Source organism: Prenolepis imparis, unplaced genomic scaffold, assembly GCF_030444845.1.
Source record: "Prenolepis imparis isolate NDT839.2.m4 unplaced genomic scaffold, iyPreImpa1.0 SCAF_7, whole genome shotgun sequence".
In the NCBI taxonomy this organism is placed as follows: domain Eukaryota; kingdom Metazoa; phylum Arthropoda; class Insecta; order Hymenoptera; family Formicidae; genus Prenolepis; species Prenolepis imparis.
The window spans coordinates 15,966,306-15,989,563 of NW_028141165.1; the positions used below are offsets into that span (position 1 = coordinate 15,966,306).

At 36.1% G+C, this 23,258-nt stretch overlaps 3 protein-coding genes across 3 annotated transcripts; all 3 read right to left on the reverse strand.

Annotated features, from left to right (window-relative positions):
• Positions 1–9,307: 9,307 nt before the first annotated feature.
• On the reverse strand, positions 9,308–13,051 carry LOC145938268 (uncharacterized). The gene has a single exon (XM_083041761.1). The coding sequence runs from the start codon at positions 13,049–13,051 to the stop codon at positions 9,308–9,310; it is 3,744 nt and encodes a 1,247-aa protein (XP_082897887.1).
• A 66-nt stretch (positions 13,052–13,117) lies between these two features.
• On the reverse strand, positions 13,118–14,401 carry LOC145938269 (uncharacterized). The gene has a single exon (XM_083041762.1). The coding sequence runs from the start codon at positions 14,399–14,401 to the stop codon at positions 13,118–13,120; it is 1,284 nt and encodes a 427-aa protein (XP_082897888.1).
• Positions 14,402–21,423: 7,022 nt separating this feature from the next.
• LOC145938907 (uncharacterized) lies at positions 21,424–22,838 on the reverse strand. Its single transcript, XM_083042791.1, has 2 exons — positions 22,775–22,838; positions 21,424–22,703 (listed from the first exon to the last, which is right to left on the reverse strand). The coding sequence occupies exon 2, from the start codon at positions 22,618–22,620 to the stop codon at positions 21,520–21,522; it is 1,101 nt and encodes a 366-aa protein (XP_082898917.1). The 5' UTR covers positions 22,621–22,703; positions 22,775–22,838; the 3' UTR covers positions 21,424–21,519.
• Between the last annotated feature and the right edge of the window lie 420 nt (positions 22,839–23,258).

Here is a 23,258-nt window from a genome sequence, read left to right on the forward strand (position 1 = left end):
GAACACCTAATACATTAATTCTTTAATTACATCTAACACACACATACACACACACACACACACACACACACACACTCACACACACACACTCGTGCGCACAGAGAGGGTTTGGAGTCGTAAAATACCGGGGGACTGATGAACTTCGGGATTCTTATCTCTGGCTGTGCTGACACATACACATGCATGCGCGCGCGCACACACACACGCACACGCACACATACATACACGAGATGTAAATCCGACTGGGCAACCTCCACGTGATACATCTTGGGTAATGCGAATGTCGGCGGTACTGTAACTTTCAAGTTTTATAATTCAAAAAGTACTTAATAAAAAAATATTTTATTACAGCGTTTTGGAAACGTCTCGACTTCAATATATACAATAATCGCACAAGAGAAAGATCGAGAGTGGTAGATTGCAGATGCGAAATCTTTGCTGCGCGTGTCGAGTTGGAGCCGATGCACTGATTGTGAGATGTGTGGAGGGCTAAACTTCATGAGGCTTGTTTCGGAATTGTAGCGCCATTGTACTGAACTGCACGAAAAAAGTTATTATTCCTGGATGTAGGAATTTTATATTCCAATTGATGATAATGGAACATGTAGTTTATGTTACACTAATTTTAAATTAATTAAAGATTTATTTATTTAAAAACACATTTGAACCATGAGTACAAAGAAATTTCTACTTTAAATAATAATACGTGGAAAACAAATTTTCAAAAAATTAATAATACCAGAGCAGAATGCCTATTATGCAATAAAATTGTATGTGTTGTTTTAAAAATTTCTTCGTATGCTCAACAACATAGTAACTCTCACGGTGGACTAAAATAAAACCGCCGAACGGATAATGAGGAACAAGGATTACAGTGAGAAATTAAATCCCTACTTGGATCAACTGTCAAACTTGAACTGCCGAAATAATCAGTTGTCGATCGGAGCGATAGACCCTGGCCGGACCGAAGAGAATGGCGACTTTTGCAGCGGAAATCCCAGCGGTGACACGGCGAAACTTCTAGATATTGATTAAAACAGAAGCCTACGATGCAGTTTTGTGCATCAACCAATGCGAAACTATTTAGGAAAGGTATAACCAAAATCTAAACTTCTTTTATTTATATTTAATTAATCTTTTTCTTAAATTTATATTTTTGATTTATATTCTACATATATGCAATATATCCATAGGGACAATATTAGGCCTCAAAGGGGCATATGTAGAAGCTTGTGCAATCTTTCTCTTTCTCTCCTGAAAAACTAAAATTCAAACATTTTTTTAAATTCAATGCAACATTAGAAAATGTGAAATATGCATATTTTAAAGTATCAATTATTGCAAAAGCACTATTCGAGGAAGTTATAACAAAATCCTAATCTTCTTTTATTTAAATTTAATTAATCTTTTTTTAAATTGATCTTTTAATTAATTTAAAAAATTTTTTAAAATCTTTTTCCTAAATTGTATATATATTCTTGATTTATATTTTACATATATGCAAATTAAAAAAATGTGTGTATATGCATTGTGCGTACCATAGGAATATTGGGACTTATAATCAGAGGGACATGATTCACTAGAAACGGGTGAGAATCTGTCATATTTTGCCGATACTTTTGCCTTCGTTAAGATATAACGAATCAGATCCTTTTTTTGATGACGTAGACAACCAGCAGTTCCGAGGATAGTTAAATTAATGAGTTCTTTTGGTCAAATAGAATATCGAGAAATCTTCCAAAATCGAGAATATATATATTTCTATAGATATCATTACATCTCTTTCCTTTTTCACAAAAATGATTTCCAATGCAAATCTCAAAATGTATAATACGGACTCTGCATCATTATCAGGTATACCGCTTCAACAGCTCGAAATAGTAACTTTTTTGAAAAATCTTTCTTATAGTTAATCTACTTGTATATACACACATTATTATTTAATAATTTTAAAAAAAGATATTTTAACGGAGTACTGCAGTGAAATTATTTAATAGTAATTTTAAATTCATTAAAAAAAGGTACTTTGAAAAGAGCACAAAAAATTTCTGAGGCATTGAAATACCATGAGCCATCATGTAAAGATATATTTTGTCCGGATGTCCTTGGAAGGAACAGGAAGGAGCGACTAACAATTGCGGGCTATTTTGCGTGGAATACATCCGCAATTTAAATATTATACTATTAGAAGATTTATTTATAAAAAGAGAAAAAAAAATCCACAAATATAATTCTAATTCTGGTCGAGAAATTCTATAAAAATTCATAATTCTTTAGAAATACTTAAAAGTATCATTAAATAAACTCAATATTAGAGATCATATTGAGAAATAATTAAAAACCGTAACGAAAATATTGTATGTTGGTACATATGTATTAGAATCAGTTATATTAGCAATATATACAAAATTAACTTTAATTAGAAGAAAGCAGAAGCTTAACTCTTGTCGCAGAATGTTCTACAATTAAAGACAAATTAACTGCATTATGTGGCGAATTTAGACGTACAGCCTCATCTGAATATTATTTTTTTGAGTCTACATATCATCATAATGCAACTTCATTTGAACTTTTGGTAATGAATACAGAAGGAAAAGTAGTAAATAAATTATCATTAATAACAGATAGATCCATAAAATCTTGGTCGTGTAATACTTCAATTGTAAAATTTACAATTCGCTTTTAATTGACCATTATCAGAAGTTCCTCGAAACTGTAAATAGATGTACTTTAAAGAATGCACCAAAATTGATGTGTGCAAAGTATTCATACATATACTATAAAAACTTCAAATGCGAAATTGGATCATATGCGTAGCTGTCATATAGATTTAACATTTTGCAAAGGTATGTTTCTTTCAATTCAATTATTATATCGCCTCATTTTCCAAAAGTAAGATATATGAAGCGTTTAATTTATCAACTTACAGTTTTATTATCGAAAAACTGAATATTTAGACAAAGCATTAATTCATGCTGACATAAACACAATAAATAAAATTGTGACTTCTGCACAAGAAAAAGCAGATATATGTAAATATCAACAGACCAATACAATTTTGAGTAATAATGATATTATTTCTAAACATCATAAAGCATTTAAAGTCTCGACTAAACGCTCAGTAAACACACTACAACATATTTGCGAATCATGCGAGAGATTGTTATAAAAAAGATATTTCTAAAGTCAATAGTCTTCAAGAGCACAAATAGACATTCAAATTTGAAGAGATTTCATAACGTATGTACAACAATAAAAAGTTAATGCGTAATATATATGTAATTATTGTGTAAGCAACTTTTGAAAGGGCTTAATTTCTATATATTGCATCTCAAATAATCTTCTTAGATGAAGTGCACGAAGTAATATTATCTCTTAATACATTAAAAAAATTTTTATACGGAGAGTTAAAACATATGAAACTGTTTTTAAAATAAGAACTGTTATTAATAAGAAGTTGCCTCGAAAACAAATGGTTAAAGGTAAAAAAAGTTACAGGTAGAATATTTCATTTACCACATTTGTTACAGGAAATATTGAATAAATTATATCTTATATTGATCCATTAAATAATAATTATAAATTATGTGTATTAGTTAGAGGTATTTCGACAAAATAAAAAATTATTTGCGAAGGGACAATTAATGTTAAAAAAGTATTTGCCGTTTTAACGTAATTAAAGCACAACAATGATTTATTCTATCTTATATATTACATTGCCAAATGATCATAATAAATTATGTTTAGCAAAATTTAAAAAATTTAAATTTCCAATTGGAAGAAACAGAAAATAATACGGAAGCGATAGTAGCAGATGAACCTCAATTATTAAATAATTTGATAAAAAAAGACGAAAAATCCTTTTTTTAAAAAGATATGTAAAGTCGATTGCTCGAATATTTCGAAGTTTATTGTTGTCACTTTTCCGCGATGCTCATTGGCTGTCAAGATTCGCGTTGTGCGTTATATTCGTAGCATCGAGAGGCTGTTCGCGAGAATTAGCAGTTTGACAATTTGTTTAAAATTAAATCAAATAAAATAATATTAGTTTTAAATAATAGGTTATAATACTTTAAACTCAATTAATATTTTTGATAGTTATCAACTGATTTCTGTCAAAAAATATTAATCGCGGATAAAGTATTATAACATATTATTTCAAACATATTATTTTATTTTATTTTATTTTGAACAAACTGTTAAATTACTAACCCTCACGGTGACAGGCTCTCGATGTTACGAATGTAACGCACAATGCAAATCGAAACAGTCAATCAGTATCGCGGAAAAGATGCAACAATACTTGCGAGAATCGACTAAACATACACCTTTTTTAGAAAGGATGTTATAATATTTTAAATTCGATTAATATTTTTGACAATTATCAGTTGATTTTTGTCAAAAAATATTAATCGCGAATAAGATATTATAACATATTATTTGAAACATATTATTATTTTAATATTTTCAACATATTATATACATTCCCATTACCGCTATAGAAATGTTATAAAATAAACAATTTCTTACTCACCGATACGTACAATAGCAGAGTTGTAGTACACAGTACACATTGATCTGAAAATAAAATATTCAAATTATGTATATACATATGTGTGTATTATTTTAAAATTTAATTAGCAAATGAACGCTTTAACAGCTAATTTCCGTGAAAAAATATTAATCGAGTTTAAACAAACTTTACATTATTTTTCAAAAATATATATTTTTTTTAACATAAAACCGAAGAATTGCGTGCGCGCGTGTTGTTCTAGTGATAAAGAAGCTACATTGGAGGATCAACACAAGGCAATGTGTTTATCAGTAACAGGTTACTGACGAAGATTATGATTATTTCGAGCAATATACTATATATCCTTTATATGAAAAGAAAGCAAAATTACGACAATATTATATCAAATGTTAAAAATTAAGGATTTGCCTTTTTATACCTTTTATATCATTTATACCATTTATACCTTTTATACCATTTATATTATATGTATGTATATGTATCTATTTTATACCTAAAATAATTTTTAAAAAGAATTTCCTGTAAAAAATAATGTACCCCCAAAAAATGTAAAAATCAAAACTAAAATTAACCAACAACTAGCCAAGACATAGAAAATATTCAATTTCTAAAGCATTTTATAATTTTATAATAATATTTGTAATTTGAAATAATATTTGCAATTTGAAATTGTAATTTAAAATAATATTTCCCATAAAATCAATTTTGCTTATAAAAAACATTATGATAGATTCTTTTCAAAAAATTAAAATGCATTTTAAGGAAAAGAGGGAGAATTAACGAATATCACATGCCGATGAAAGAACCTTTAAACATGCGATAAATAGATCGTAAAGTGTGTGATATTAGGGAATTTTAAGGCGAATTTTATATGTAATATAATTACATACGAACATGATTTGTTGACATTTGCTACGCGAAAAACGCTTTGCTTGTCCACGGATTTTTTCGCATGTTAAAACATTACAGGAATTACACTCATTGTCAGTACTCATTGTCAGTATGAAAAATCTATCTATAATATACGTAACGTAAACTATAAATTTTCACTACTGGCAGTTTATATCGGAATGCCCATATATGCATGTACAATAAATTGTAATCAATTAAAGAATCATTTATGTTTATTTACTGAAAAAATAACTTTCCTGATTAATAAATCAAATTAATAAATTTGAAATTATAAATGTTATTAATTTAAAGCAAATTTCTTTACAACATATTTATTAATAACAATTAACAGAGTTATCATTAAAAATTAAAAATTAAATTAATTACCATAAAAAGCAATTTTGGGGTAAAAAGAGTGAATAAAAAAAATCTATTATATCTCCAATATAGCAATCGTAATAATTGCTTTATTTTTATTAAAATTATTAAATTATATTTTTCGAACTCAAATTATTTTTCTATACTATTAATTTACTACACAAAATAATTTGCTGCTATGATTAAATTTGATAATAAAAGAGTTTGTTCCATGAGCATACTGACACAATTGCTTTCATATATAACTTTCTGTCGAACAAATATCATATATAACTTTCTGTCCAACAAATCTGCTTAATTACTAATATTAAATTTAACTCACAAATAGCTTTGGTGAATCAACAATTTAATTTTTATGTTAATCGATGAATTTTTGTATAGAGCTTGTTCTCAAAGTAGAAAAATTAACAATTAATGACAAAAAAGCTGAAGGATTTGAAGAATATAAGTTGGTACAAAAATAATTTAAATAAAAATTGTACTTTAAAGAAAAATAATATAAAAAGCATCCAAAAAATAATAAACAAACATAATATATATTTTTTCCTAATAGTTTAAAATAAATTTTTGATAATTTATTTTCTCTTCTTTTCAGAAACTTACTTACAATTACTGTAATTATTGTACAGATAAGAGTTATAATTTAAAAAGATTTATGGAGACCATAAAAAAGACATGCAATAAAAAATAAATTAAACTTAAAATATTTAAAAAAAAATATTTTTGTACAAAATATTGAAATACACACAGATGATATATTTAATTATTTATCTTTTATATTTTATAATATAAGGAGCAATAATATCCTAAATAATTATCTCAAATAATATCTCTAAAATATGTTTTAATTGGAACACTGTATTAAGAGAATTATTTTTTTAAGGTAAACTTTCAAAATTTGAAAAACTACTTTTATTTCATTCAAACAAAACGCTATATTTCATTTTTACGTATATTAATTCTTCCAATTACATTCGACACATATTAAAATAGAACATTATCGAAAAATCAATAGTATTCTCAAGAGAGATTTTATTAGACAGATTTTATTTAATTTATACATTTGAAACAAAACCGTACTAATTTCTATTTACTTTTAAAAAATTTTATAATGATTTTATATTTAAAGCACATTTTTCTTTTTTCTATATATTAATAAATCTTTCCCATTGCTTATATACAAATGTTCTTTGTCATTATCGTAGTCAATTTAAGAGGATATAAAATATATAACAAATTAATATTATAACAATACAATTATGCTAATTGTTTAATAGCATAATATTATTTCTTCTTTTATCTTATTTTCTGATAAGAATTTGAATGATATTTTAGAATTATTTTCTTCTCACTTGAGAATTCTTCAGAGACATGCTAAAATTATTAACTATAATATATATTATCTCTGTACACCAAAATTTTATCAATATTAACATAAAATAACTTGATATTCTGATAAATAATATTTATCGAGTACTGACAGTATATACATAAAAATTACCAAAATCGTACAGAAATCATGAACATCATTCAGTATAATTTGCTAATATATTTGATTCTGCGATGAAGTTTTTTAACTAATTTTATTGCACTGTGATTTTCTATAGCCGCGCAAATAATTTAATTTTACTTCCCGCAAGTTCTACCAATAATCTTTGCGCCTAGAGTAAGTAAAAAACTTTTTTTATAAACATAATTTCATAGTTTATTGTATATAAATTTTATTGTAATTTATTGGTTACTCTTAAAAAAAACTTGAATTTATTATTAATTGAAGTGTTTTATAAATGAATATTCAAAATGTTCGATGATGTTCCGGAAATGTCCAAAGTTAACCGAAGATATTATCACGACGCAAAGTTGAAACCGATTTTATATGATAAAATACAGCTTACAATTTTTAAAATTTTGTGTATCTGTTCATAAATAATATGAACGCAAAAAAATGGTAGTTAAAGCAATTGAAAGGATGTTGTTCTTGTTTTATTCCATTCTGCAAAAAAAATCATAAAAATATACATGAAAAAATTTTCGTGGATGTCCCTTAAGACAAAACACGATAAAAATGGTTTCAATTCTACGACATGAATATAAGCTAACAAAATCAAAGTTATAATGTTGTCAAGATTATTTGAATGTAAGTGTATATGGAATAAGATATTAAACCTTTGAATACGACGCGCCACTAGTGGCTTTCCTCTAAACAATGTTTTGGGTCAAGACGTCACTACAATGACTTCCCTCTAAACGATTGTTTGGGACAAAACGTCACTAAAGTGGCTTCTTTTTATTATATATAATGTCGCTAAATATCTCATTATTGGAAACTTTACGTAAATTTTTGCTGTTATTATTATTATTATTATTATTGTTTAGTATTATTGTTATTATAAGTATTATTGTTATTATTATATTACTTAATATGCAAGATGAAAAAGTTCTCTATCAATATCTTTTTCCATTTCTGATTTGTATCGCTTATAATTTTTTAAAATTATATTTTGTCATCATAGAAATATTTTCATGTTTTATTTGTCTGCATTTGTTTTATAAAAAAAAAAAAAAAAAAAAAATATTCAACGACAGTATTAAGTATGATCGCCAAGAGTTCACAATTAAGATATACTTCCATTTCTTAATAGTATATTGATAAAATCTTTGAAGAAAATAATTATTTGTTTGTCGACTGTTTCGTCGTGGACGAAATTATATTCGCGCGTGGTGAGGAACGAGTGAAGCATAAATCGAAGGTGTAGTGAAAAGGAAAACACACGTTTATTAAAAAAAAAACACAAAAAAAATACAATCTGTAATTAGGCGCGATGACGCTTGAACCGAAGCGAGCGACTTCGGATCGAGTCGTCACCGGAAGTATTTCAGAGCGAGCGACTCTAAAAGATAGCGCGCGATAATTTTCACGATGAATTAGCGTTCTGTGAGCGACAGCAGGAATATCGGTTCTCTTGTCTAAAAGCGCGTCGTGTCCGTTTTCGGCAGAGGTATACAACGAACAGAACGAGGCCTTTTTCATCGTTCTTAACCGATCCCCTTTTTTCTATACGCGGCATGTTTACGTCAGCTGATTTGCTCTAGCACGGTTCTGTATCCGATTCTCTTTGGAGGACGCGTGGCCCTGTTTATCGCTTTCGTTTTATTTGTCTCTCGATATTGCTCGAATCGAATTACAAGGTTGACGCGGACAATACTAAACGCGAGTTGAGCTCATGATTTGACGAGACAGTTTTCCCGACAACTAAACCTGTAATGCGTGATTCCGCCTGAACATTCCGCCCGCCTCGTTTGGAACAATTCAAACGAAACTCGGGAAACGGAAAAAAAAACAAAATTACGATTGCAATGTAGCGAGAACGGGAGATGACTGACAATGAATTGAAATAACGAGACGCGACTTACGGAACATAAGACACTGATTTTACTCCAACCATGCAATTGACAGCGAGGTCTCATGCTTCGCATCCCTTGCTATCGTTGGGCTCGTGATCGTCATTCACCGGCAACGGAATGAGGCGGTTTACGGGTCGCGATAGGGTCGACGACGCGGTTCACACGGTCACGACGCGTACGTGGCCATCGTCTCCGGGGTGCGTAGCGGTGATGCGCGCCAATGGCCACTTGTTCGGCGGTGATGCTTCGTTTCGAAGCACGCAGAGTCGGCCGACCTTGAGAGCGGTGTCGGACTTCCACCACTTCGGACGGAAATTTAGCGAGTGCAGGTACTCTCGCGACCATCTTTCCCAGAAGTGCTCCCGCATCCTTTGCACCAACTGCCACCGCGTGAGTCTGTTCTCCGGGGTCGTCAAGAGTAACGGCTCCGGCACAGCGTTGAGTGCGGTCCCAATCAACAGGTGCCCCCGCCGGGGCGGTGATGTCGTCCGGGTCTTCGGACAATGCTGTGAGAAGCCGAGAGTTGAGGCATGCCTCCACTTGAGCGAGCAGCGTGGACATTTCCTCAAATGTCAAGGTTGTGTCGCCAAGCACCCGTCGAAGATGCCGTTTGAGCGCCTTGACTGCCGCCTCCCACAGTCCTCCGAAGTGCGGAGCTGCCGGGGGGTTGAACCGCCATCGAATGCGGTCGCTCGTCATCTCATTGGCGATGTGGCGTCCCTCCCTGTTGCTAGCGGTGAAGAGTGCTCGGAGTTGCCGGTCAGCCCCTACAAAATTCGTACCACAGTCGCTGTACATTGCTTCACAGAGCCCTCTGCGGGCGGTGAAACGGCGCAGCGCTGCGAGGAACGCGTCGGCCGTATAATCGGACGCCACGTCCAGGTGTACGGCCTTGGTACTCAGGCAGACAAACACTGCGATGAACGCCTTGTAACTCTTGTGCCCTCGCCCCTTGGTGGTCCTCAAGAATATCGGGCCAGCATAATCGATTCCGGTATGTTGGAAAGGTCTTGACGGAGTCACGCGAGGCCGGGGGAGATCACCCATCAGTGGCTGACTCGCTGCCGCCCGCCATCGAGTGCACGTCACGCAGCGATGGATGACCTCTTTGACTCGTGTCCTTCCCCTCGGAATCCAGAAGCGCTGGCGTAGTAGTCCTAGCGTCGACTGCACGCCTCCGTGCAGGGTCCAGTGATGGCTGGCCTTAATGACGAGCCTCGTCAGCTGAGACTCACTCGGCAGAATTGCTGGATGCTTCTCGTCATACGAGAGGCAGGCGTTCCTCAGCCGACCTCCTACCCTCAAGATGTCCTTGCCGTCTATGAAGGGGTTCAGCTTGAGAAGCGGGCTCCTTCTTGCTAGTTCCTTACCGCTTGCCAATGCGGCGAGATCGTCGGGGTATCCCCATGCCTGAACGACGCGGATCCATGCGTCTTCGGCATCTCGCAGTTCGTCCGCGGACAGTGTGAGGCTTCGCACTTGCCGTGAATTCAGCCATCTTCTACACCAGGCTGAAATGCGCAAAAGGCGATGCAAGGAAGAGTACCTCGTCAGCAGGATTGGCTCGTCCGGACGTTGTCGCGACGCTGCGTGGTGGCTCGTCCGTTGTTCCGGTAACTCCGCTGTGGTCTCCAATGCCGGACCGGCGGGCCATGGGCCTGGCGTCGTTGTCAGCCACGGCGGCCCCTTCCACCACAGGTCGTGCTTCGTCAAATCGCTCGGAGCGATGCCTCGCGATGCGCAGTCAGCTGGGTTGTCGATTCCAGGCGTGTGATACCAGCTCGCTTTGGATGTGATGCGTTGGATCTCCGCGACACGATTGGCCACGTACGTCTTCCAGCGCGATGGATGTCCTTGAATCCATGACAAGGTCACTGTGGAATCGGACCAGAGATGCGTGCCCGCGATTGGCAGCACGATGGCGGCTTGAAGATGTGCCGCAAGCGTCGCCAACAGAGCGGCTGCGCATAGTTCTAGTCTCGGCAGTGATACCTGTTTCACAGGAGCGACCTTGGATTTGGTGGCCACCAACGAGACCCTGGCCGTTCCATCGCGACCGACGGCTCGGATGTACAGCACGGCGGCGAACGCTCGTTCTGAGGCATCGGCGAAGCCGTGGAGCTCAATGTTGTCCTCTGGGCCATGTTCGAGCCAACGCGGGACCCGCACACTCTCAAGATTCCGGAGGTCTGCTTTGAATGCCGTCCAGAATTCCGCATCTCTCGTCGTCAACGGAGTGTCCCAGTCGAATCCCTGAAGCCAGACTGACTGGATCAGTATCTTCGCTCGGATGACCACTGGTGCGATCCATCCCAGAGGATCGAAGAGCTGCGCCGTGACAGACAGAACTGTCCTCTTCGTGGTCGGTTGCGGCTTGGATTGTCGGGTGACAAATGAAAATTGGTCCACGCCCGGATGCCACTGTAGTCCGAGCATGGAATGACTCTCTTGCGGGTCCCAGGCTCGGAGATCGGCACGCATTTGGTCTGCTGCGGGGACGTCCTTGAGGAGCTCCGGGTCAGTCGCGAACCATTTCTTCAGCGAGAAGCCGCCCGCCCTGCAGATCTCAACTAACTGCTGCTGGACTTCCTGTGCTTCTGGCAATGAATCAGCTCCGGCCAATATGTCGTCCACGTAGACGTCACTGCGCAGCACGGCTGATCCCAGTGGGTAACGCTCTTCCTCGTCTGCGGCTAATTGACGTAGCGAGCGGATCGCCAGGAATGGCGCGCACGCCAATCCATATGTGACCGTGTTCAACCGGTATTCTTGGATCGGCTCTGTCGTGTCGCGTCGCCAGACGATTCGCTGCAAATCGCGATCCGCAGGATGCACGAGGATCTGCCTATACATCTTCTCGATGTCCGTTGCCATGGCGTACTTGTGTCGTCGCCAGCGCGTCAAAACGTCTGGTAGAGTTGGCAGTAGGTTTGGCCCTATGCTCAGTTGGCTGTTGAGGGTGATACCGGTTGGCAAGGGCGAGAAACCGTTGAAAACCACGCGCAGTTTAGTCTTTCCATCGACGCTCTTCAAGACTCCGTGGTGTGGGAGATAGCACACGGCCTGTCGCGCAGTTTCACTCGAGTCTATCGGCGACATATGACCGAGCCCCTCGTAATCGTGCATGAACTCTCGATACATATCACGTAATTGATGATCACGCGCAAATCGGCCCTCCATGCCTGAGAGCAGCCGCATCACGGAAACTCGATTCCCGGTGAAACCCGTCGCGTCGTCGGTCAACGGGAGTCGCACTACGTAACGCCCGTGCTGATCCCGTGAATGCGTTCGCGCGAACAAGTCTTCGCACTCCCGTTCTGCTGATGTTAACGGTGGCGGATTGCGCGGCATTTCCTCCTGCTCCCAGAACTTCCTCACCATGTCTGTCAGCGTCTCGTCGACGACGCACGAATGGCTATGGGCGGCGGCCTTATCGTTCGCGTCCTCGATTGCGCCCGAGAGGATCCACCCAAGTGACGTGCGTTGCGCGACCGGCTCCCGCGGACCTCCTTTGATGACACCGGAATCGAGAATAGCGGCGTATACGTCTGCGCCGAGCAGAAGGTCCACCGGATCGGTGGCTTGAAACTCTGGATCGGCCAGCTCGAGTCCATGCAGGTGATTCCACGGCTCCTCCCTCATGGTCGTCACTCCAGTGTAAACAGTGAGACGCGGGAGAATTAGAGCCGATATGGTCATCGGCGACCCTGCGGCGCGAGGCAATACTCGAAGGGATACGCGCCCGTTCGCGGTGTCCGTCTGCGTTCCGCCGACGCCGAAGACTGTGACTGCGGCTGAGTTTCGGTGCAGACGCAACCGCTGCGTCAACGCCTCGGAAATCATCGAAGCCTCCGAGCCCTGGTCGATCAATGCCCGTACCGAATGCAAGCCGCCGAACTTGTCGGCGACTCAAACGCGCGCGGTGGCGAGGAGAACGGCTCCTCTTCCTAGGCGCGGCTGATGTGCCACGTGCGAGGTCGCAGTGACCCCGCGACAGGCGTCATGCAGCGAGGTGTGATGCCTGCCCCGGCAGACCGAGCAATTCTTCTTCGATTGGCATTCACCCACCTGATGTCTGCCAAGGCAATTGAGGCACAGCTGGGTGGTCTCGACGTGCTTCTTCCTCTCCTCCGCCGACTTCTCCTGGTAGCCGTCGCACAGCATTAAGAAGTGGTCTCTCTTGCATAGCGAGCATCTGCCGCGCCTCGCTTCCTGCTTCTGAGCGTGGTGAGATCGCGCAGATCGAGCGCCGCCGTCCCCTGGTTTGTTCGGCGTTGACTCTGGCTTCTGAGGGTGAAGGGCATCCAAGGTTTGGAGCCGTCTCTCCAGGAATCTCTTGAGTTCGACGTATGACGCTGGTTCCGATGTTCCCCCGATGACGTCCTCCCAGTCTCGACGCGACCGCGAGTCAAGGAGCTCCACCACCAGGTGGACGAACAGGTCCTCGCAATTTGAAATCGGCCGGTCGATGCTCTCGAGCGCGCCGACGGTGGAGATCACGCACTGCAGGATGCGCTTCAACTCGCTCGCCGACTCGCCCTTCATCTTGGGCAGCGTCGTGAATGCCGAGAAATACGACCGCACGAGAATTCTCTTGTTCTCGTAGTGATCGACGAGAATGTTCCAGGCCCGTCGGTAATTCTCCGATATAGTGGATAGATTGCGGACGAGCAACTCCGCTTCTCCCTTCAAGGACGCCTTCAAGTAGTGCAGTCTCTCCACGTCTGAAATGCTGGTGTCCTTCCCGATGACCGATCGGAAGAGGTCGCGGAACGGCGGCCAGTCGGCGTATTTGCCGGAGAATTGCGGCAATTGAATGCGCGGGAGAGTCGTGCGCTGTCGGACGGACGACGGCTCGGTAACCGTCGCTGCACTTCCGGTCGCTTGCACAGGCAGTGCGTTCCTTAGAGTCATGAGTCGCGTCTTCTGGTTTAGGTAGGTTTCCTCAGTGTGTCCCGCGAAGTCTCCCGTGACGTAATCGTGCGTCTTCAGCTTCTCCCAGAACGTAGAGCGGAGGTCGTCGTGCTGCCGGTCAAATTTCGCCCAGCAGTCTTCCAATCTCTTGAGGCGCGCATCGATGGCTGTGACCGTAACGTTCGCCTTTCCCAATTTGTTGAGATTTTCCACCGTGTTTGCGATGCGAACTTGCAACTCGTCTTGAGTGCAGATAAGGTAGTCCATATCCATACTCATGGTGTCGACTGAGAATTACTGTTCACTCGTTTACTGCACTTGCACAACACCGGATAAGCGATCCGGCTCGAAGGACCAGAATGTTTCGTCGTGGACGAAATTATATTCGCGCGTGGTGAGGAACGAGTGAAGCACAAATCGAAGGTGTAGTGAAAAGGAAAACACACGTTTATTAAAAAAAAAACACAAAAAAAATACAATCTGTAATTAGGCGCGATGACGCTTGAACCGAAGCGAGCGACTTCGGATCGAGTCTGTCGTCACCGGAAGTATCTCAGAACGAGCGACTCTAAAAGATAGCGCGCGATAATTTTCACGATGAATTCGCGTTCTGTGAGCGACAGCAGGAATATCGGTTCTCTTGTCTAAAAGCGCGTCGTGTCCGTTTTCGGCAGAGGTATACAACGAACAGAACGAGGCCTTTTTCATCGTTCTTAACCGATCCCCTTTTTTCTATACGCGGCATGTTTACGTCAGCTGATTTGCTCTAGCACGGTTCTGTATCCGATTCTCTTTGGAGGACGCGTGGCCCTGTTTATCGCTTTCGTTTTATTTGTCTCTCGATATTGCTCGAATCGAATTACAAGGTTGACGCGGACAATACTAAACGCGAGTTGAGCTCATGATTTGACGAGACAGTTTTCCCGACAACTAAACCTGTAATGCGTGATTCCGCCTGAACATCGACATATCATTATCAGGTATATATTATTGCTTTTGAGTTTGTAGTTGTATTAGTAGTATTATTTTTAATTATTTTATTTCTTTTAATTTTGTAGACTTGTTCGTCCTAATATGGTTATACTAAGTGTAATAAAAGAAAAATTATTAAGCGATACAAAATCAAAAATAGTGGGAGATATTGATAGAGAATGTTCGCATCTTGCATTAAATAATAGAAAAAATTTACATAAAGTACGAAGGCGAATATTGAATTCATCGGAATCGGAAAACGAAGTCGATAATTTAGATATTTAGAAGAAACAGAATGTGAGGAAATGAATAGATCACATACAAATTGCAATTAAGAATATTCAAATTTGATATGAATGGTTCTGGCATAAAATCTTATCTTTATTGGTTTTCCACTGCGTTAGATTATTTTCAATTATTTTTTTTCTGAAGAATTAGTCGCATTTATTGCAGTAAAAGCAAATATTTACTGTCACTATGCAATGAATAATAACATACGTTTTTTCTTAAATAGTTATGAAAAAGAAACTACAGTAAATAAAATTTTCTGTTTTTTTTTCCATTAAATTACTGATGTCGCGAGTAAAAAAATTACATTATACAGAATTCTAGTCAAAAGATAGATTGCGTACAGATATTTTTAATCAGATTATGTTTCGAGACAGATATATGTTTTTTTTATTAAAAATGTTACACTTTAATGACATTACAACAGTTAGTTCTGATCGATTGATAAAAATACATGAAGTTGTTAATAAACTCCGCGCATCTTTTAAAAATTATTTGTTTCCATTTCGTAATTTATGTATAGATGAAAGTTTATTGTTATTTAAAGGAAGATTAAGTTTTAAGCAGTATATATTCCGTCTAAACAGATTCGGCATAAAATCTTTCGTTTTGTACGATTGTAAAAGTGGACATATTCAAGCTTTTATTATTTATACAGGCTATAATTCTAATGTAATTCTAATGTAATTTTAATGTATCAAATAAAAAAGCACTTGGAATATCAGGCAAAATTGTACTTACATTATTAGAGTCATATTTAGGCAAAGAGCATATGTTATTTGTTGATAATTGGTATACTAGTCCGACATTGTTTAATTTGCTTCATAAAAATAATACAAATGCTTGAGGTATAGTAAAACAATGACGGAAATATTGTTATATGTATATGCCAAAATTGGAAGAAAAATTAAGAAAGGGTGAAATATATTTCCGCTCTACAAACAAGTTACTTGCAATCAAATGGCAAGATAAGCGAGAAGAATACATGTCTGTTATCGACTTATCATTACAATACATATTATCTACTTATCATTCAGCAGAGTTCGTACATATAACAAAAAGAGATTATCGAACAATACAAAAATATTGCAAAAATATTTCTTTGCAAAATTGCAACATTGCAGAAATGTTACAAAATGTTGCTGCAATAATTTTGTGGCGCAAAATTTGCAGAAATTGTAGTTTTATCAAAAGTAAAATTGTTGCTCAAATTTTTTGGCCCACGCCCAACGGACTCTTTATTAACAGGGATTTGAATTTTTATCATTTGGGCCGTCGCGTCCAACTTCAAACGCTGATAAATTTCAGTAGACTACGATTTATAAAATAAGATGTGGTTTTGAAAAGTTTTTTTTACATACTTTAATTTTGTAAAATCAGTTTTTTGAGGAAGTAAAAATTTATTTAAGATTTTCAAAAAAATAAAATAGAAATCAATTTTTTCTCAAATTTAGACATCTTCGATTTCCTTCAAAAAAATCTTTAAAAAAAGTAGAAATTTTCCCCTTTAAAACGAGTCCAGGATCAAGATGGGCAAGCGTTTAGTTTTCAAGATACAGTCCGTTTTAGGACCGAGCACATCACCTACGAGCAGTGGGTGTACGCTCGCTTGAACGAAAAATAGGAGTTCCCATTTTAAAAATTCCAGTTGACCTTCAAATGACCTCTAAACTTGATCTCAAGGTCAAGTTCAAGATAAACATCAAGTCCCTTTTTTTAACCCTACAACTTTTGTCTGGGGTGTTTTCCCCCTAGAACATGATTAAAGTTATTGATAGATTCTTCTGTCCTATACAATTTGACCCTTAAAGGTCATCTTAACCCATGACTTAAGTACCTTTCTGAACGTAAAATTTCCCGCTCTTTCCGAATCCGGGGTAAAAAATGGGGGTTTCTATTTAAAAAATTCCAGTTGACCTTCGAATGACCTCAAAACTTGATCTCAAGGTCAAGTTCTAAGTCACCATCAAGTCCCTTTTCTTTAACCCTACAACTTTTGTCTGGGATGTTTTCTTCTTAGAATTCGATTATTCTGAGTTATTCAGGGGTTCCGGTCTTTTTTGAACACCCTGTATACACACACACACACAGACGTTTTCTACATTATTGGAACATTTTAGTTTTTTTATTATTTACCTTTTTATTTTTTTTTATTTTTTACTATTCTTTATTTTACATGTAAAACCAACAAATTTTTTAATAAATGGATGTGATATATGTATATACATATATATGTTTCTTAATTTTACTACAAGATAAGGAAAGATAAAAAAGAATAAATAGAAATCTTCTATTGATGTGAAAAGTGCGTGTGTAGTGCATGAAGTTCGTCTGTATAGTAATTAATAAGAAATTCGTCATTCTTTTTTTACAGAAGTCTTATAGCAATAAAGTTTCCATAACAACAAAATAACACATATGAATATTTGTGCATCTAATGTTGACTCATTTTGGTGATGTGAACGTATACAGTTCCAATAAAAGTATATTGTAAAAGAACGATTTCTAAGTTAACGTGTGTAACGCATATGAGCGAGAAGAGTACGTCCTTATCACAATTAATTTTTGATGTTTTTGATTGACTGTCTTGAATCTACGACGAGTTTTATTGGTCAGCTGACGTGACGATACATATATATATATAATGTTTCTTTATATCAGAAGTTGGGATTGTCGGAATAAACAGACCAAATCAGTTTCTCTGTAAATAAGAGTTTTTATATTATAACTGATATTACTATTTACTATATATGTACAAAATTTACAAGTTACCTGTAAATAAGAGAAACGACAATTAAGGTCAATTATTCGTCTCTCTTTCACAACTCTGCTTTTACCGACTATATTGTTTATAATGGATTATCTTTATATTACTTATTCTAGCACGTGCTCTTTCTTATCTTTCTTCTATCTATCTATATCTCTCTATCTCTTTTTACTTAGCTGTCGATTACTTCTATACTCGACGAGACATCTAACAGGTGTCCTAGAAGCGCGCGCGGGGCATACTAAGCGCGCTAAATTTAAAGAGAGTATATTCTCTTTACATCTCCCCTCTTCGAGATGAAAATTGCACAAATTTTCAATCATCCTCGTCTTCTAACATTGGAATCAGTTTTGTCACATGGAACAGGCTTGTATCTTGATTTCTTTTTTCAGTTTTTATTTTATAGATTGAGTTTGAAATTTTTTCTTCTATTGTGAATGGTCCGATTCTTAGTTCTTCCAGCTTTTTCCTATTGAGTTTGTTCCCATTCTCTATGAATACCATATCTCCCACGTTGAATTCATGTTGTTTTCTATTTTTGTCAAATATATTTTTATTATACTTATGTGATCTCAGTGTTCGTTCCAATGCTAACTTCTTATCTTTTATCCAGTCTTCTCCGTTTTTCTTTCTTCTTAATTCTTCTGGTATGTTGCTGGTGTCTGTGCCATGTAATAGATATTCTGGTGTAAATCCTGTGATTGTATGTTCTAGTCTATTATACTTATTCACGCATTCTCTCGCTATCGATGTCCATGCTCTCTTCTTCTCCTCTTCGTTTATTTTACATCTTATTTTGTTTACTAGCGTTTGGTTTAGCCTTTCATTTAAACCATTAGAAAATGGTGCATTTATTGCAGTAAAAATTAATTGTACTTTTTTCTTTTTTAAATAATTTTTAAATTCTCTCGAATTTATTCCAGGGTATTGATCCGTTAAGATTGTTCCGATCTTTTCTATTTCTAGCACCGTTTGGACTAATTTTATAAAATCATTGGCATTTTGAGTCTTTGATGTTAAAATAAACGCATATCTCGTGAAATGGTCGACGAGTAAATGTATATATTTTTTTGTCGATCTGGTGCTTCCAAATCCTCCAATTGTATCTATGGACATAATTTCGAATGCTTTGGTTGCTGGTCCTAATTGTGACATTGAGCCGAATTTGTGTTGTCCTCTTGATTTATTCTTAATACAAATGTCACATTTTTTACATATTTTTTTTATATTCTCCACTAAATTTTTAGCAGTATAGTATGGGTTTATTTTCATTCTTGTTTGTGTTATCCCTGTGTGACACCATTCCTTGTGTATTTTCTTAATTAACTCAATACTGAACTTTTCAGATAGTATGATTTTTTTTTTTTTTTTTACTTTTTTGTAATATATTCCATTCTCTTTATTAATTTTTCTTTTTTTTTTTGTAATAATGTGTTATTCGTCTGATCTAATTTTATTTCATCTATCTCAATAAGATTTACCGTTTTTAATAAGTCTTCTTCTTCTTCTATATTTGATTCTAGCACAGGGTTTCTGCTTAAGCAGTCCGCTTCTGTATTATCTTTCCCTGGGACGTATATAATTTTAAAATCGTATTGAGATAGGTAGTGGGTTAGATCGCCTAATTCTTCGTCTGTTCGTGCTCTTATATTCATATTTTCTAGTGGTTTGTGATCAGAGTGTATTTCGAAGTATCTCCCTATCAACCAGTGTTGCCAGTACTTTATTGCCTCTTTTATAGCTAAACATTCAAGATATATTGCTTTTTTTTTTTTTTGTGTTTCATTGAATTTCTTTGAGAAGTAGGCCACCGGTTTTTCCTTTCCATCATCTTGTGTTTGTTTTAATATTGCGCCTATGCCTTCAATTGATGCATCTGTATATATCTTGATTGGAAGGTCTTTGTCGAATATCTCTAACACTGGTTGGGTACATAGCATTTCTTTTATCTTTCCGAAAGCTTTTTCGCAATCCTCTGTCCATATAAATTTTACATTCTTCCTTAATAGTTGATGCAATGGATCTAATAATATTGAGCTCTTTTCTATATATTCGTGGTAAAAGTTTATTTTTCCCAGAAATTGTCTGATCTGCTTTTGCGTGGTAGGAGTCGGAAAATTTTTTATTGATGTTATGTTATCTTTCAATGGTGTAACTGTGTTTTCTCCTATTACATGTCCTAAATATCTAACTGAACTAGCAGCAAACGTACATTTCTTAAATTTTAACCTAAATCCTTCTTTTTTTATTGCATCTAATACTTTTTCAATGTGATCTAGATGTTCTTCAAACGTCGGTGAGTGAATTAGGATATCATCTATATAGTTTACTGAAACTTCGATTAGTCCATGTTTTCTTAGTATGTTAGTCAGAATTCGTTGACATATAGCTGGAGACGTTTTTAAGCCAAACGGTAGACATGTCCACTGAAAGTGACCATCTTGCGTTACAAATCCCGTTTTTCTTCTATCTTCAGTTCTTAGTGGTATTGACCAAAAAGCTGAGTTTATGTCCAGCGTCGTGAAATATTTACAGTTTCTGGCTCTTATTATTATATCATCTATTAAAGGAAATGGTTGTGCTTGAGGGACAACGTTTTTGTTTAAATCTCTGAAGTCTATGCACATACGTGTCTTTCCTTCATTTTTCTTATATGCTAGCGTGACAGGTGCAGCAAAAGGGCTATAAGATTCTTCGATTAAATTCTTCTCTAGTAATTTGGCTATTTGTTTTTCTATTTCTTTTTTGTCATTTATATTACATCTATATGGTCTTTTACTGCAGTATTTCTCCACTATTAAATCAATTCTAGCTTCATACTCATTAACAGTTCCAACATCGTATTTGTCTTTTGCAAACACTGATTTGTTGTTATCTATTAATCTTTCTATCTTAATCTTTTTATTTCTATTTAAGTGTTCTATCTTTGTTTGGAATTCCCCTGTTTCCACATGTTCATTAAAATTAACCGAACCATTTATAGCTTTACTCTTTATTTCACTTAAAATTATCTTTGGTTTTTCTATCTCTTTTTCTATTTTCTGTGAAACTTCTAAATTTTCATTCAACCTCAACTTGAACATGGGAATTAAATCTAATCCTACTATGAAATCTTCGAAATCCTCTCTTTCAACTATGTATACATCTACTTCCTTTTCTATATTAAATATTTTTATTCTTATTCTTACCAATCCATTTGTATGATTCACACCATTGACAGACTTTAAGAATATTTTGTTTACATCTTCTCTATTCTCTCTTATCTTTATCCACTTCGAGTTTATTAAGGAGACCTGAGAACCCGGGTCATATGTTCCCATTATCTCCATCTTATTCTCAACTAGCATCTTAAGTTTGATCAATGGTGTGACTATTCGTTTTTTGTTTTTGTACTTAGATCTGCTTCTATTACTGAATTGCTCCCTATAGCTTTGGGTTTCTCTTTTTTTTCTAGTTTAAACCAGCATTTCTCTTCTGGGTGGTATCTTACACCTTTACCCATATCCTCACATGTCTTACATGGTTTTTTTTCTTCATTTCTAGCTTTGTGTTCTGGTTTACTTTCTTTTTTAAATATTTTCTTTTTATCCGTTATTCCTTCGAGCTTTTGTAATTCCTTAATTAAATCTTTCGTATTTTCCATTTCGTTCCTGTCAATTTTCTCTCTAATAAATTCTGGCAAACCAAATGCAATCCTATCTATCATTGTGTCAGCGTCCATGTCCTTATTTATTTCTAATAAAAGTCGTTCTTTCTTTATCGCATATTGTACTAGTGAACCTTCTTTGTACTTAAAATAATGAGCATATGTTCTGCTACTCCATCCTTTACCTGAAAAGGTTTCTATTAATACCTGTTTCCATCCATGCCAATCGTTTTTATGTTCTCCTTTTATTATTGTAGAAGTGTACCAGTCTTGGCACGTCCCATCCAAAAATAATCTCAATAATTCGATTTTGGTTTCGTCTTTTTCTATTTTAAATCTTGCACATTCTTTTTCAAATGTGTCTAACCATTGTCTAACATTAGATGTTTTATAATTAAATTTTTCTAATACAAATTTATCTACAATATGTTTTAAGTTTTTTTCCTCTTCTTTCTTTTCTGATTTTTCAATTAATTTTTCCAGTATCTTTGCCAAGTCTGAGTGTTCTTTAATATTCTCTTGAAATATTTGTTTTAAATATTTTCCTCCAAACTGGATATTTCCTTCATCATCCAAATATATCTTTTGCAATTTTTCTGACAGCGTTATCCATATTTTCAACTCGTCGTACCTTTTTCCTAGTGACTCTCTTACCTTTTTGAAAGCATTCGTATTTTTTAATTCCTCATGAAAATCTGCATAGATGAATTCATCTGGTATAGCATATTTTTCTCCTTGTTCTGTACCAATTGAGGTTATGGCTATCACTGTAGTTTTACTGTCCTTTGGGGAAGCCACCGCCCTGAACTCAAATTTTAATTTCATTTTGTGACGAAAATTGTCGTTTTATAATGTTTCTTTATATCAGAAGTTGGGATTGTCGGAATAAACAGACCAAATCAGTTTCTCTGTAAATAAGAGTTTTTATATTATAACTGATATTACTATTTACTATATATGTACAAAATTTACAAGTTACCTGTAAATAAGAGAAACGACAATTAAGGTCAATTATTCGTCTCTCTTTCACAACTCTGCTTTTACCGACTATATTGTTTATAATGGATTATCTTTATATTACTTATTCTAGCACGTGCTCTTTCTTATCTTTCTTCTATCTATCTATATCTCTCTATCTCTTTTTACTTAGCTGTCGATTACTTCTATACTCGACGAGACATCTAACAGGTGTCCTAGAAGCGCGCGCGGGGCATACTAAGCGCGCTAAATTTAAAGAGAGTATATTCTCTTTACATATATATAATTAAATTTATAAAATTAAGTAATAAATATATTAAACGTGTATTTAAAAAATTGATTTTAATATTTGCAGTAATTGATCACATCTTGTGCACAAGTTGGACTACATAAGTATTCTTATTGGACAAACATCTGGTATTACTTATAAGTCGTATAATATTGTCAAAAAATAATTCAAAGCAAATTCAAGGTAAATATGTTGA